Raw genomic sequence first — 15,620 nt, 5'->3', positions numbered from 1 at the left:
CCCTGGACTGCAGAGCAGAAGTTGGGCCACATCCTGGTCCTAAACTTGCGTCTGCCCCCTTCCCCCTCATCAATGAGACAAACATGGGGAGCTGAAGGATTTCCCTTGGGTCGGCTCAGGTTGCATGAGGATGAGCAGGCCGTCTCCATATCATAACACATGGTGGAGGCTTGGCACTTGTCCCTGGGCCCTGTCATAGAGGAAAACATGGGAAATCTGTGGTAAAGCTCATAGAGGTTGTCAAGGAAGCTCACCTCTGGGGTTGGCTCATCTCCCTTGTCCATATCTCTCCGCATGCTGGAGGCTCAGCGCTGGCGGTGGGGTGAAGGAGGCGCTATCTGCCAAGGGAAGTAAGTCCAGGACGTCTCTGCTGGGTACGCCGGCTCATCAAAGGACATCCATGGTTCCTTGGGGTAGTAGGGTTGAGACTTCCAAGACTCAACAGAGTCAGCAGCAGACAGGTAATCTCTGAAACGTTCCTGATATTTGTCTTTGACATCTTTGTTTGCTTTAGCAGTTCTCTGTATTTTACTGTATGTGCATGAACTCCATCTTGTCTGTGAAGTAACCACACATCAAAAAGCTGTATCGCCACAAGAATGTTGTACTCACACCTTTCCTCTTCATAGTGAAAATTGGAAATGAAGTTCTTGGAATGACAAGTTTCTTGTCTTTAGAAAATTAGACCTTAGCAACATAATTGCTATAAACCAACACTGCTTTTATGACATTATTGTGACATTAGAATTGTGATGGCATTCATTGTTTAAGTATACTAAGGGAGGTGGTGGGGGGAATGCATTGAAGTGACTATGGGTAAATCTCACTGTGTCCAGACAGAGATATTTAGTAATAGAAAAACGACATGCATCTAACACTGCATCATTGTGAACCATCACATTTTTAAGGGTATTTCTTTATCATAGGTAAGCTAATGTTTACATAAGCCCATAGTGAACTTTTGTAATCGATATTGTGAAGTCGATAATGAACTATTGGAGGACCATCTCGAAGAAAACTGAACGAGGTGCAAAACTGCAAATCTGTGACGCATTTCCTTTACCGGCAAAACTGTTTTGATAACAACGGAAGTTGTATTTTCATCATTCTTAGTTTAAAGATGGCTCTTGCTAATGTGTTGCAGAGTGAGTCAGTAGACTTTTCAAACTATGGTCGCAAGTGTCGTGGCTTCAGCAGTAGTTTGTATGAAACAGAGTTGGGTTTGGAGTCTGTAGGGGGAGATAACCTCTCTTTCGCTGTGAGAACCGCCTGCTCTGACGGAGATGGGCCAGAAAGAAAGATACAATTCCTTCATGGCACAACCACATTAGCCTTCAAAGTAAGTGTACTCGCTACCAAATATGGTTGATAAATGAAGATGTCCCACTCGGGCCGTTTACCATTGGAAAAGAAAACATCAGTTCCGGTCTGCTTAATGGGTGGTTTTAGGCACCAACGCATTAGCGGCTGGTCTGCTTATTTCAGTTCGTTTACTGTACATAAACCAGAAGGAATGAGAGAGTGGGATGTCTCGCTTCGCCTTTTACCCGTTTGCACGATATGCTAGCTAATAAGTAACCATTGTTTGAGAGCAATTAATCGCGCGCTCACATAACGTTACAAATGGATTCCCCGTTGGCTAGCCATTTAGGTTTAAAGGTTTAATGTAAAAAAAAAAAATGCAGAATATTAAATACATAGTTCCAAAACAAAGCTTTGCCGTACCAACGTGATGTGCATTCCATAACAAGCGCATCTCACCTGTGCTAACTCTTACTGGTCAACTGTGTACGCGATCACATTACCAGTTACCTATAACCCTGCGTACGTGTCCTTAGGCAACTGAAGATATAAACAACACATTAAATGAGCACATAAACAGGCAAAAATGACTGCTTCATGCCAATGGTCATTTTAGCTAGTCATATAGGCTACTTCTTGTTTAAACTTAGTTAGCTAATATTTTTTTTAAATGTTCCTTTATTTAATAACTAGGCAAGTCAGTTAAGAACAAATTCTTATTTTCAATGATGGCCGTGGAACAGTGGGTTAACTGCCTGTTCAGGGGCAGAATGACAGATTTGTACCTTGTCAGCTCGGGGTTGGAGCTTGCAACCTTCCGGTTACTAGTCCAACGCTCTAAACACTAGGCTACCCTGCCGCCCCAAGGGTTGCTTTAAAGGGTTGCTAGTTATTCTGAAAATAACTTTAAACAATGACATCGGAAATAATCAAGTTTAGGGTTATATAGGCCTAGCTATTACCCCTTGGCTAGCCATTGTCTAACTTCTGCCTCCATGTCCTTTTCCCCACAGTTCCAGCATGGTGTGATCGTGGCGGTGGACTCCAGGGCTACAGCAGGCGCCTACATCGCCTCCCAGACAGTGAAGAAGGTGATAGAGATCAACCCCTACCTGTTGGGCACAATGGCTGGAGGGGCTGCTGACTGCAGCTTCTGGGAGCGCCTGCTGGCCCGCCAGTGCCGCGTCTACGAGCTCCGCAACAAGGAACGCATCTCTGTGGCAGCCGCCTCCAAGCTACTGGCCAACATGGTGTACCAGTACAAAGGCATGGGCCTCAGCATGGGAACCATGGTGTGTGGCTGGGACAAGACTGGACCAGGTATGGATGTGATATGATGCTGTATAACTGGCGTCAATGTGCTAGTTTAGCAGTAATGCTTCTTTCACTGTCCCTGGCCTCTTACTGGGCTTGAACTAGTGATTATCTGCTCTGCAAACACGTGCTAGCCAGTTGCGTTGCCAAAAAGCTAGCAATTCAGCGACCCTAGTGAAGATATTTGAAGCTGTGGAGTGAGCTTATAGTACGCATAGCTGCGGGAAGTAGTTTGGGGGTGGGGATGCTGGGATTTGTTGGTGGGGGTGTGTGATGCAGAAATATTTTTTCTTAACCGGCGCTGATGTCTTTATCAGTCCACTAATATATGACTAGTAAAGGCCCAGTGCACTACGTTTGTGATCATTTTTATAACGGAATTGATTTGAATTTGTGTTAACCAGCATTTGTAACTTCAATCTGATAATTTCCTGTACAAAACAGTTAATCTGATAATACTTGTGATATATAAAAATACTTTGATATGTTTTCCAGTTTATTGAAATACTTTGCAAATGCAACTTATTTCTATGTGTAAACTGAAATGGTCCATTCATTCCTTTTAACATTTTAGTAGATGTTCTTATCCAGAGCAACTTACATTCTCATACTTTTTTGCACTGGTCCCCCATGGGAATTGAACCCACAACCCTAGCGTTGCAAGCGCCATGCTCTACCAACTGAGCCATCACAAACCACTTAATAACTGTATTGTGCATTATTTCTCTTCATGGTAATGGAAAGTCTACAAGTATCTAACCTTAATGACCAGCCTATGTACAATACAGTAATTTACATTAAGTGGTTTGTAAGGACGGTAAATTAATACTGCACAAAAACGGTTTGTTTTCCATGTTATTTGATCAATGTAGTTTTTTTTATTTGATGTGGATGTTTTGTCTATGACCATAACTTTGCACCTTTTGATGTAAATGTTTGAGGACAAGGTTTTGTTCTTACTGTATACATTTAGAATGACAATCGCATGACAAACATTTTTCGGGGGGTGCTGCAGCACCCCTACTTCCTGCTGCTATACTAGTACGGTGTTATCGCTGTTACATCAGAGATTACCATAAACTATGTGATGAAATGTTGTCTTGAAGACTATGTTAATTTGTTTTGGCTCTAGTGTTCCATATTACATGTGTATTTGCAGGACAAAACAAAAATAAACCAAGCCAAGCATCACAAAGTTCTGCTCGCTAAATTCCTTTTCCACTGGCTCTCACTAAGTGTGCGCCTACAGAAATAAAGGCCTATAAAAAAATGTATCTATCTGATGGGATACCCAAGCTACATTCCCCCCCCCCCCCCCCCTCCCCAACATAGACAGTTTCCACACTGACAATATGCAATAACATTAGTTTGATAAAGACAGAGCATATTTTCATCAGAATCATTAAACCTAGGCCTACTCACCAAACCTATGCCATGGCCATAATTCAGTGTAGAATTGTTAAAATTCCTAGGACCAACATAATACAGTAAATCGAATGTCTGTATATCGAAAAGACAGATTTTAGTTTGTAACCCTGAAAAATGTCTTTCAATTTGCCAAATTGCGCCTCATTCCAAATTATCACTCTTTGAGAATAACTGTTCCCGACGCAATAAGCCAATCACTTCACACTCTTCTGTTCTATTCTGTTATATTACATCATATTTTCTTACCATAAAATAGGTGTTTTGACTGTGATAACGGCTGGGGAAATAAAAGCATATTGTCTGCTAAATTAACAAGGCTATGCCATTGCACAGCCATAGGCTTCTAATCAAGTGCCACACTGCTGAGGTTACTACCTTTTTTGAAGATATAATATAACCAGTTGATATTACAGTTTCAATTAATTAATCTTAAATGGCACTTGTTTTTTTTATAGACTGAAAACAAATCGTAATTGCATCATATATATGTATATGTGTTTTATCTGTAATGGTTATGAATTAGGCATTGTTGCACACTGTTGGCACATTAACTAACATATTCCTCTCAATTGTACATTTTTAGCTTGACTCATTTTGACGTTATAACTACTTACATCTGCTCCCCCGTAATGTTTTGTCAGCCATCTTTGTTGAAGAAAGCCACCAGGGACGGGTGGCTCGCATCAAATTCATTATTGGAACCACTCGATATGATTGGTCATATAAAAACCTTGGGACCCAAATGCATAATGAGTGCTCTAACTCTCCCTTGTGGTGGTCTGGAGTAATGAAGCTGTGATGCTGGGTACCTCTAAGTCCCGCGGTGTAAACTCACAACTTTTTAAAGGAGGAACCACTATAGATAAATGTGCAATTTTTTTTTCTAGTACGGCCCTCATTCTAAAAGTAGCATTTTTTTTTCAAAAATTAGATAACTAGGGATCTGAATTTTGAATTGCACACGTGAGCCACATAAAGATTGCCGTAGCCTAAATGTCATATTTCCCATGAGTTATGAATGTATGGTACATCCTTCCCTTAAAAAGGAGAGGTGCCTTTCCTCCCTATCACGCTGCATATTAAAGTTGTTGTGACTAAGGAGTGCAGTATAGACTACAATAAGAGACGGGACACACCATAACGACCACAGAACATCAGCCGCATGTCTCTCTCGTCGCGATGTGTTTTGTCCTATATTTTTATTTTTAACCCTAGCCCTCGCACGAGGTCTTTGGTAGGCCGCCATTGTAAATAAGAATTTGTTCTTAATTAACTGACTTGCATAGTTAAATAAGTTTAAAAAATTGTCTTTTCATTTCCTGGTGATTCTACATGTTGAATTGCCACCGTCCATGGACGCTCAGCCGGTGATATAACACACACAGCCGTTGGAACCAAAATGCAAAGCGTGTGCAAGGGTGGCTGAAGAATCTAAAATATATTTTGATTTGTTGAGCACTTTTTTTGGTTACTACATGATTCCAAGTAGAAACCAGGAACCAATACATCAAGTCAGTTAGGAAAGCAAAGGTTAGCTTTTTAAAACATACATTTGCATCCTGTAGCTCTAACTCCAAAAAGTTCTGGAACAGTGTAAAGTCCATGGAGAATAAGAGCATCTCCTCCCTGGCTACCCCAACCCCGGCCAACAGCTCTGCACCCCCCGCAGCTACTTGCCCAAGCCTCCCCAGCTTCTCCACCCAAATCCAGATAGTAGATGTTCTGAAAGCGCTGCAAAACCTGGACCTGTACAAATCAGCTGGGCTAGACAATATGGACACTCTCTTTCTAAAATTATCCGCTGCCGTTGTCGCAACCCCTATTACTAGTCTGTTCAACCTCTCTTTCGTATCGTCCGAGATTCCTACAAATTGGAAAGCTGCCACGTTCATCCCCCTCTTCAAAGGGTGTGACACTCTAGACCCAAACTGTTATAGACCCATATCCATCCTGCCCTGCCTTTTCTAAAGTCTTCGAAAGCCAAGTTAACAAACGGATCATTTTGAATCCCACTGTACCGTCTCCACTGTGCAATCTGGTTTCCGAGCTGGTCATGGGTGCACCTCAGCCAAGCTCAAGGTTCTAAACGATATCATAAGCTCCATCGATAAAATACAGTACTGTGCAGCCGTCTTCATAGACCTGGCCAAGGCTTTTGACTCTGTCAATCACCGTATTCTTGTCGGCAGACTCAACAGCCTTGGTTTCTCAAATGACTGCATCGCCTGGTTCACCAACTACTTCTCAGATAGAGTTCAGTGTGTCAAATCGGAGGGCCTGTTGTCCGGACTTCTGGCAGTCTTTATGGGGGTACCACAGGGTTCAATTATCGTCCGACTCTCTTCTCTGTATGTATCAATGATGTCGCTCTTGCTGTTGGTGATTCCTTGATCCACCTCTATGCAGACGACACCATTCTGTATACATCTGGCCCTTATTTGGACACTGTTAACAAACCTCCAAACAAGCTTCAATGCCGTACAATTCTCCTTCCGTGGCCTCCAACTCCTCTTAAAAGCTAATAAAACTAAATGCATGCTCTTCAACCGATCGCTGCCCGCACCCGCCCACCCGACTAGCATCACTACTTGGGACGGTTCTGACTTAGAATATGTGGACAACTACAAATACCTAGGTGTCTAGCTAGACTGTTAAACTCTCCTTCCATACTCATATTAAGCATCTCCAATCCAAAATTAAATCTAGAATCGGCTTCCTATTTCGCAACAAAGCCTCCACTCACGCTGCCAAACATACCCTCGTAAAACTGACTATCCTACCGATCCTCGACTTCGGCGATGTCATTTACCAAATAGCCTCCAACACTCTACTCAATAAACTGGATGCAGTCTATCACAGTGCCATCCGTTTTGTCACCCAAGCCCCATATATCACCCACCACTGCGACCTGTATGCACTCGTCGGCTGGTCCTCGCTACATATTCGTCGCCAGACCTACTGGCTCCAGGTCATCTATAAGTCTTTGCTAGGTAAAGCCCTGCCTTTTCTCAGCTCACTGGTCACCATAACAACACCCACCCGTAGCACGCGCTCCAGCAGATATATCTCACTAGTCATCCCCAAAGCCAACACCTACTTTGGTCGCCTTTCCTTTCAGTTCTATGCTGCCAATGACTGGAACGAATTGCAAAAATCACTGAAGTTGAAGACATATCTCCTTCACTAACTTTAAGCATCAGTTATCTGAGCAGCTAACCGATCACTGCAGCTGTACATAGCCCATCCAACCAACTACCTACCTCATCCCCATATTGTTTCTATTTACTTTTTTTCTCTTTAGCACACCAGTATTTCTACTTGCACATCACCATCTGCTCATCTATCACTCCAGTGTTAATTTGCTAAATTGTAATTACTTCGCTACTGTGGCCTATTTATTGCCTTACCTCCTTACTCCATTTGCACACACTTTCCTTTTAACATGAGTCTTGAATATTCCCATGTAAGACGTTTTAGGTTGTAGTTATTATAGGAATTATAGGATTATTTCTCTCTATACCATTTGTATTTCATATACCTTTGACTATTGGATGTTCTTATAGGCACTTTAGTATTGCCAGTGTAACAGTATAGCTTCCGTCCCTCTCCTCGCCCCTACCTGGGCTCGAACCAGGAACACATCGACAACAGCCACCCTCGAAGCATCGTTACCCATCGCTCCACAAAAGCCTTGCAGGGCAAGGGGAACAGCTACTCCAAGTCTTAGAGCGAGTGACGTTTGAAATGCTTTTAGCGCGCACCCCGCTAACTACCTAGCCATTTCACATTGGTTACACCAGCCTAATCTCGGGAGTTGATAGGCTTGAAGTCATAAACAGCACAATACTTGAAGCATTGCGAAGAGCTGCTGGCAACACGCACGAAAGTGCTGTTTGAATGAATGCTTACGAGCCTGCTGCCGCTCAATCAGACTGCTCTATCAAATATCAAATCATAGGCTTATTTATAACATAATAATAACACAGAAATACAAGCCTTAGGTCATTAATATGGTCAAATCCGGAAACTATCATTTAGAAAATAAAATGTTTATTCTTTCAGTGAAATACGGAACTGTTCTGTATTTTATCTAACGGATGGCATCCCTAGGTCTAAATGTTGCTGTTACATTGTACAACCTTCAATGTTATGTCATAATTATGTACAATTCTGGCAAATTAATTACGGCTTTTGTTAGGAATAAATGGACTTCACACAGTTCGCAACGTGCCAGGCGGCCCAAACTGCTGCATATACAGTGGGGCAAAAAAGTATTTAGTCAGCCACCAATTGTGCAAGTTCTCCCACTTAAAAAGATGAGGCCTGTAATTTTCATCATAGGTACACTTCAACTATGACAGACAAAATGAGAAAAAAAATCCAGAAAATCACATTGTAGGATTTTTTTTATGAATTTATTTGCAAGTTATGGTGGAAAATAAGTATTTGGTCAATAACAAAAGTTTATCTCAATACTTTGTTATATACCCTTTGTTGGCAATGACAGAGGTCAAACGTTTTCTGTAAGTCTTCACAAGGTTTTCACACACTGTTGCTGGCTTTTTGGCCCATTCCTCCATGCAGATCTCCTCTAGAGCAATGATGTTTTGGGGCTGTTGCTGGGCAACACAGACTTTCAACTCCCTCCAAAGATTTTCTATGGGGTTGAGATCTGGAGACTGGCTAGGCCACTCCAAGACCTTGAAATGCTTCTTACGAAGCCATTCCTTCGTTGCCCGGGCGGTGTGTTTGGGATCATTGTCATGCTGAAAGACCCAGCCACGTTTCATCTTCAATGCCCTTGCTGATGGAAGGAGGTTTTCACTCAAAATCTCACGATACATGGCCCCATTCATTCTTTCCTTTACACGGATCAGTCGTCCTGGTCCCTTTGCAGAAAAACAGCCCCAAAGCATGATGTTTCCACCCCCATGCTTCACAGTAGGTATGGTGTTCTTGGATGCAACTCAGCATTCTTTGTCCTCCAAACACGACGAGTTGAGTTTTTACCAAAGTTCTATTTTGGTTTCATCTGACCATATGACATTCTCCCAATCTTCTTCTGGATCATCCAAAAGCTCTCTAGCAAACTTCAGACGGGCCTGGACATGTACTGGCTTAAGCAGGGGGACACGTCTGGCACTGCAGGATTTGAGTCCCTGGCGGCGTAGTGTGTTACTGATGGTAGGCTTTGTTACTTTGGTCCCAGCTCTCTGCAGGTCATTCACTAGGTCCCCCCGTGTGGTTCTGGGATTTTTGCTCACTGTTCTTGTGATCATTTTGACCCCACCAGATCTTGCGTGGAGCCCCAGATCGAGGGAGAATATCAGTGGTCTTGTATGTCTTCCATTTCCTAATAATTGCTCCCACAGTTGATTTCTTCAAACCAAGCTGCTTACCTATTGCAGATTCAGTCTTCCCAGCCTGGTGCAGGTCTACAATTTTGTTTCTGGTGTCCTTTTGACAGCTCTTTGGTCTTGGCCATAGTGGAGTTTGGAGTGTGACTGTTTGAGGTTGTGGACAGGTGTCTTTTATACTGATAACAAGTTCAAACAGGTGCCATTAATACAGGTAACGAGTGGAGGACAGAGGAGCCTCTTAAAGAAGAAGTTACAGGTCTGTGAGAGCCAGAAATCTTGCTTGTTTGTAGGTGACCATAATTTGCAAATAAATTCATTAAAAATCCTACAATGTGATTTTCTGGATTTTTTTTCTAATTTTGTCTGTCATAGTTGAAGTGTACCTATGATGAAAATTACAGGCCTCTCTCATCTTTTTAAGTGGGAGAACTTGCACAATTGGTGGTGGCTGACAAAATACTTTTTTGCCCCACTGTACCCTGACTGCTTGCACGGAACGCAAGAGAAGTGACAATTTACCCTTGTTATAAGAAATTTATGTTAGCAGGCAATATTAACTAAATATGCAGTTTTAAAAATATATACTTGTGTATTGATTTTAAAAAAAGGCATTGATGTTCATGGTTAGGTACATTGGTGCAACGATAGTGCTTTTTTCGCAAATGCGCTTGTTAAATCATCACCCGTTTGTCGAAGTAGGCTGTGATTCAATGAGAAATTAACAGGCACTTCATCGATTTTATATACAACGCAGGATACGCTAGATAAACTAGTAATATCATCAACCATGTGTAGTTAACTAGTGATTATGTTAAGATTGATTGTTTTTTTATAAGATAAGTTTAATGCTAGCTAGCAACTTACCTTGGCTTCTTGCTGCCCTCGCGTAACAGGTAGTCAGCGTGCCATCCAGGCTCCTCGAGGAGTGCAATGTAAGGCAGGTGGTTAGAGCATTGGACTAGTAACCGGAAGATTGCAAAAACGAATCCCCAAGCTGACAAGGTAAAAATCTGTCGTTCTGCCCCTGAACAAGACAGTTAACCCACCGTTCCTAGGCCGTCATTGAAAATAAGAATGTGTTCTTAACTGACTTGCCTAGTTAAATAAAGGTGTAAAAAAAACAAATCGGCAAATGGGTGTCCAAAAATACAGATTACCGATTGTTATGAAATCTTGAAATCGGCCCTAATTAATCGGTCGACCTCTAGTACAGACATTATTGTCATGTGTAGGAATACAAGCAAAAATATATGGAGGGGTGTGAGGGGCAAAACGTTTTTCTGTTGCCTGAGGGCACCGATGTAGTAGTAAAGGGTTAACATTTCACCTTCTAACGCCTTCCAGGCCTCTACTACGTGGACTCTGAGGGGAACCGTGTCTGCGGGGACCTGTTTGCTGTGGGCTCTGGCTCCATGTACGCGTATGGCATCGTGGACAGCGGTCTGAAGCAGAAGGACCTGACTGTGGAGGAGGCCTGTGATCTGGGTTGCAGGGCCATCTACCAGGCCACTTACCGCGACGCCTACAGTGGAGGACAGGTCAACCTGTACCACGTACACAGTGAGGGCTGGAACAGGGTGTCCCAGTCCGATGTCTTAATGCTGCACCAACAGTACCAGGCAGAAAAGGCATAGGAGGGGTAGGTGTAAAGAATGATAGCCAGAGGGACCATTCAGTTTTCGAAAAGTGTTTACACACATCCAAACTTGGCACAGTATCTGGTCTATTGAAAAATGACCTTTTATAGAATATAAGTAACTTTGCTGTCACTACACGTTCCTTACTGTGCCTGGGATAAAGGGGTGTTCCTTCTGTTAAACAGTTGCTTTGCTGACTTAACTCATATTTTTTCCCTTTTGACTGCTCTAAAGTTTTCAATAAATGTTCTCATTCATTCTCATCTTTCTAATGTGTGCTTTTTTATTGGTAGCAGAGAATTTAACAGACCAGTAATCATTTACAGATCCCATTATTGCCTTGAAGGATTAAGGCAAAGGAGATGCACTACATGACCAAAGGTATGTGGACACCTGCTCGTCGAACATCTCATTCCAATCATGGGCATTAATATGGAGTTGGTCCCCCTTTTGCCGCTATAACAGCCTCCAATCTTCTGGGAAGGCTTTCCACTAAATGCTGGAACATTGCTGCAGGGACTTGGTTCCATTCAGCCACATGCAATAGTGAGGTCGGGCACTGATGTTGGGCGATTAGGCCTGACTCGTAGTCGGTGTTCCAATTCATCCCAAAGGTCTTCGATGGAGTTGAGGTCAGGTCTCCGTGCAGGCCTGTCAAGTTCTTCCACACCGAACATTGACAAACCATTTCTGTATGGAGCTCACTTTATGCGTGGGGGCATTGTCATGCTGAAACAGGAAAGGGCCTTCCCCAAACTGTTGCCACAAGGTTGGAAGCACAGAATAGTTTAGAATGTCATTGTATGCTGTAGCGTTAAGATTTCCCTTCACTGGAACTAAAGAGCCTATCACGAACCATGGAAAACAAGCCCAGACCATTATTCTTCCTCCACCAAAACTTTACAGTTGGCACTATGCATTGGGGCAGGTAGCGTTCTCCTGGCATCCGCCAAACTTAGTTTTGTCCGTCGGACTGCCAGATGGTGAAGCATCCCAGAGTCGTCTCTTCACTGTTGACGTTGAGACGGGTATTTTGCGGGTACTATTTAATGAAGCTGCCAGTTGAGGACTTGTGAGGCTTCTGTTTCTCAAACTAGACACTAATGTACTTGTCCTCTTGGTCAGTTGTGCAACGGGGCCTCCCACTCTTTCTATTCTGGTTAAAGCCAGTTTGCGCTGTTCTGTGAAGGGAGTAGTACCCAGCATTGTACGAGATCTTCAGTCTCTTGACAATTTCTCACATGGAATAGCCTTCATTTCTGAGAACAAGAAAAGACTGAGTTTCAGAATAAATTATTTGTTTCTGAACATTTTGAGCCTGTAATTGAACCCACAAATGCTGATGCTCCAGATACTCAACTAGTCTAAAGAAGGCCAGTGTTATTGCTCCTTTAATTAGAACAACAGTTTTCACCTTTGCTAACATAATTGCAAAAGGGGTTTCTAATGATCAATTAGCTAATCCAAGTTTATCATTCTAAAAGGCTAACACAACGTGCCATTGGAACACAGGAGTGATGGTTTCTGATAATGGGCCTCTGTACCCCTATGTAGGTATTCCATAAGAAATCTGCTGATTCCAGCTACAATAGTAATTTACAATGTCTAATCTGTATTTCTGATCAATTTTATGTTTATTTTATTTATTTTTATTTCACCTTTATTTAACCAGGTAGGCTAGTTGAGAACAAGTTCTCATTTGCAACTGCGACCTGGCCAAGATAAAGCGTAGCAATTCGACACATACAACAACACAGAGTTACACATGGAGTAAACAAAACATACAGTCAATAATACAGTAGAACAAAAGAAAACAAAAAATATATATACAGTGAGTGCAAATGAGGTAAGTTAAGGAAATAAATAGGCCATGGTGGCGAAGTAATTACAATATAGCAATTAAACACTGGAATGGTAGATCGGCAGAAGATGAATGTTCAGGTAGAGCTACTGGGGTGCAAAGGAGCAAAATAAATACATAAATACCAGTATGGGGATGAGGTAGGTAGATATATGGGCTGTTTACAGATAGGCTAAGTACAGGTGCAGTGATCTGTAAACTGCTCTGACAGCTGGTGCTTAAAGCTAGTGAGGGAGATATGAGTCTCCAGCTTCAGAGATTTTTGTAATTCGTTCCAGTCATGGGCAGCAGAGAACTGGAAGGAAAGACGACCAAAGGAGGAATTAGCTTTGGGGGTGACCATTGAATATACCTGCTGGAGCGCGTGCTACGAGTGGGTGCTGCTATGGTGACCAGTGAGCTGAGATAAGGCGGGGCTTTACCTAGCATAGACTTGTAGATAACCTGTAGCCAGTGGGTTTGGCGACGAGTATGAAGCGAGGGCCAACCAACGAGAGCTTACAGGTCGCAATGGTGGGTAGTGTATGGGGCTTTGGTGAAAAAACGGATGGCACTGTGATAGACTGCATCCAGTTTGTTGAGTAGAGTGTTGGAAGCTATTTTATAGATGACATCACCGAAGTCGAGGATCGTTAGGATGGTCAGTTTTACGAGGGTATGTTTGGCAGCATGAGTGAAGGATGCTTTGTTGCGAAATAGGAAGCTGATTCTAGATTTAATTTTGGATTGGAGATGCTTAATGTGAGTCTGGAAGGAGAGTTTACAGTCTAACCAGACACCCAGGTATTTGTAGTTGTCCACGTATTCTAAGTCAGAGCCGTCCAGAGTAGTGATGCTGGACGGGCAAGCAGGTGCGGGCAGCGATCGATTGAAAAGCATGCATTTAATTTTACTTGCTTTTAAGAGCAATTGGAGGCCACGGAAGGAGAGTTGTATGGCATTGAAGCTCAGCTGGAGGTTAGTTAATGCAGTGTCCAAGGAGGGGCCAGAAGTATACAGAATGGTGTCGTCTGCGTAGAGGTGGATCAGAGAATCACCAGCAGCAAGAGCAACATCATTGATGTATGCAGAAAAGAGATTCGGCCCGAGAATTGAACCCTTTGGCACACCCATAGAGACTGTCAGAGGTCCAGACAACAGGCCCTCCGATTTGACACATTGAACTCTATCAGATAAGTAGTTGGTAAACCAGGCGAGGCAATCATTTGAGAAACCAAGGCTGTCGAGTCTGCCAATAAGAATGTTGTGATTGACAGAGTCGAAAGCCTTGGCCAGGTCGATGAATATGGCTGCATAGTAATGTCTCTTATCGATGGCAGTTATGATGTCGTTTAGAACCTTGAGCGTGGCTGAGGTGCACCCATGACCAGCTCTGAAACCGGATTGCATAGCGGAGAAGGTATGGTGGGATTCGAAATGGTCAGTAATCTGTTTGTTAACTTGGCTTTCGAAGACCTTAGAAAGACAGGGTAGGATAGATATAGGTCTGTAGCAGTTTGGGTCTAGAGTGTCACACCCTTTGAAGAGGGGGTTGACCGCAGCAGCTTTCCAATCTTTGGGAATCTCAGATGATACGAAAGAGAGGTTGAACAGGCTAGTAATAGGGGTTGCAACAATTTAAGCAGATTATTTTAGAAAGAGAGGGTCCAGATTGTCTAGCCCGGCTGATTTGTAGGGGTCCAGATTTTGCAGCTCTTTCAGAACATTGGCTATCTGGATTTGGGTAAAGGAGAAATGGTGGGGGCTTTGGTGGGTTGCTGTGGAGGGTGCCGGGCAGTTGACAGGGGTAGGGGTAGCCATGTGGAAAGCATGGCCAGCCGTAGAGAAATGCTTCTTGAAATTCTCAATCATAGTGTATTTATCGGTGGTGACAATGTTTCCTAGCCTCAGAGCAGTGGGAAGCTGGGAAGAGGTGCTCTTATTCTCCATGGACTTTACAGTGTCCCAGAACTTTTTTGTGTTAGTACTACAGGATGCAAATTTCTGTTTGAAAAAGCTTACCTTAGCTTTTCTAACTGCCTGTGTATATTTGTTCCTAACTTCCCTGAAATTTGCATATCACGGGGCTATTCGATGCTAATGCAGAACGCCACAGGATGTTTTTGTGCTGGTCAAGGGCAGACAGGTCTGGCGTGAACCAAGGACTATATCTATTCCTAGTTCTACAATTTTTGAGAGGGGCATGCTTATTTAAGATGGTGAGGAAGGCACTTTTAAAGAATAGCCAGGCATCATCTACTGACGGGATGAGGTCAATGTCATTCGAGGATACCCCGGCCAGGTCGATTAGAAAGGCCTGCTCGCAGAAGTGTTTCAGGGAGCGTTTGACAGTGATGAGGGGTGGTCGTTTGGTCGCAGACCCATTACGGATGCAGGCAATGAGGCAGTGATCGCAGAGATCTTGATTGAAAACAGCGGTGTATTTGTAGGGTGAATTAGTTAGGATGACATCTATGAGGGTGCCCGTGTTTACTAATTTGGGGTTGTACCTGGTAGGTTCATTGATAATTTGTGTGAGATTGAGGGCATCAAGCTTAGTTTGTAGGATGGCTGGGGTGTTAAGCATGTCCCAGTTTAGATCACCTAGCAGCACGAGCTCAGAAGATAGATGGGGGGCAATCAGTTCACATATAGTATCAAGGGCACAGCTGGGGGCAGAGGGAGGTCTATAGCAAGCGGCAACAGTGAGACTTGTTTCTGGAAAGGTGAATTTTTAGA

General features: G+C 43.1%; 1 protein-coding gene across 1 annotated transcript; it reads left to right on the top strand.

Moving 5' to 3' along the window:
- The first annotated feature begins 1,000 nt into the window (after nt 1–1,000).
- LOC110521641 (proteasome subunit beta type-5) lies at nt 1,001–11,304 on the top strand. The gene is made up of 3 exons (XM_021599328.3): nt 1,001–1,339; nt 2,316–2,622; nt 10,749–11,304. Exons 1-3 carry the CDS (start codon nt 1,121–1,123, stop codon nt 11,036–11,038), a joined length of 816 nt encoding a protein of 271 aa, XP_021455003.1. The 5' UTR covers nt 1,001–1,120; the 3' UTR covers nt 11,039–11,304.
- The last annotated feature ends 4,316 nt before the right edge of the window (nt 11,305–15,620 follow it).

The sequence above is a fragment of the Oncorhynchus mykiss genome, chromosome 4 (genome assembly GCF_057628025.1).
Source record: "Oncorhynchus mykiss isolate SJ-2025 chromosome 4, ASM5762802v1, whole genome shotgun sequence".
Taxonomy (NCBI): Eukaryota; Metazoa; Chordata; class Actinopteri; order Salmoniformes; family Salmonidae; genus Oncorhynchus; species Oncorhynchus mykiss.
The sequence above is the reverse complement of the archived record's forward strand: the minus strand, read 5'-3'. Positions and strand labels throughout refer to the sequence as shown.

Excerpts from the sequence above, each read along its gene's own strand:
- LOC110521641 (XM_021599328.3), top strand. The coding sequence starts at position 1,121 with ATGGCTCTTGCTAATGTGTTGCAGAGTGAGTCAGTAGACTTTTCAAAC. Across the intron at positions 1,340-2,315 it reads CAACCACATTAGCCTTCAAA|TTCCAGCATGGTGTGATCGT; the intron begins GTAAGTGTACTC and ends TTTTCCCCACAG. Across the intron at positions 2,623-10,748 it reads CTGGGACAAGACTGGACCAG|GCCTCTACTACGTGGACTCT; the intron begins GTATGGATGTGA and ends AACGCCTTCCAG.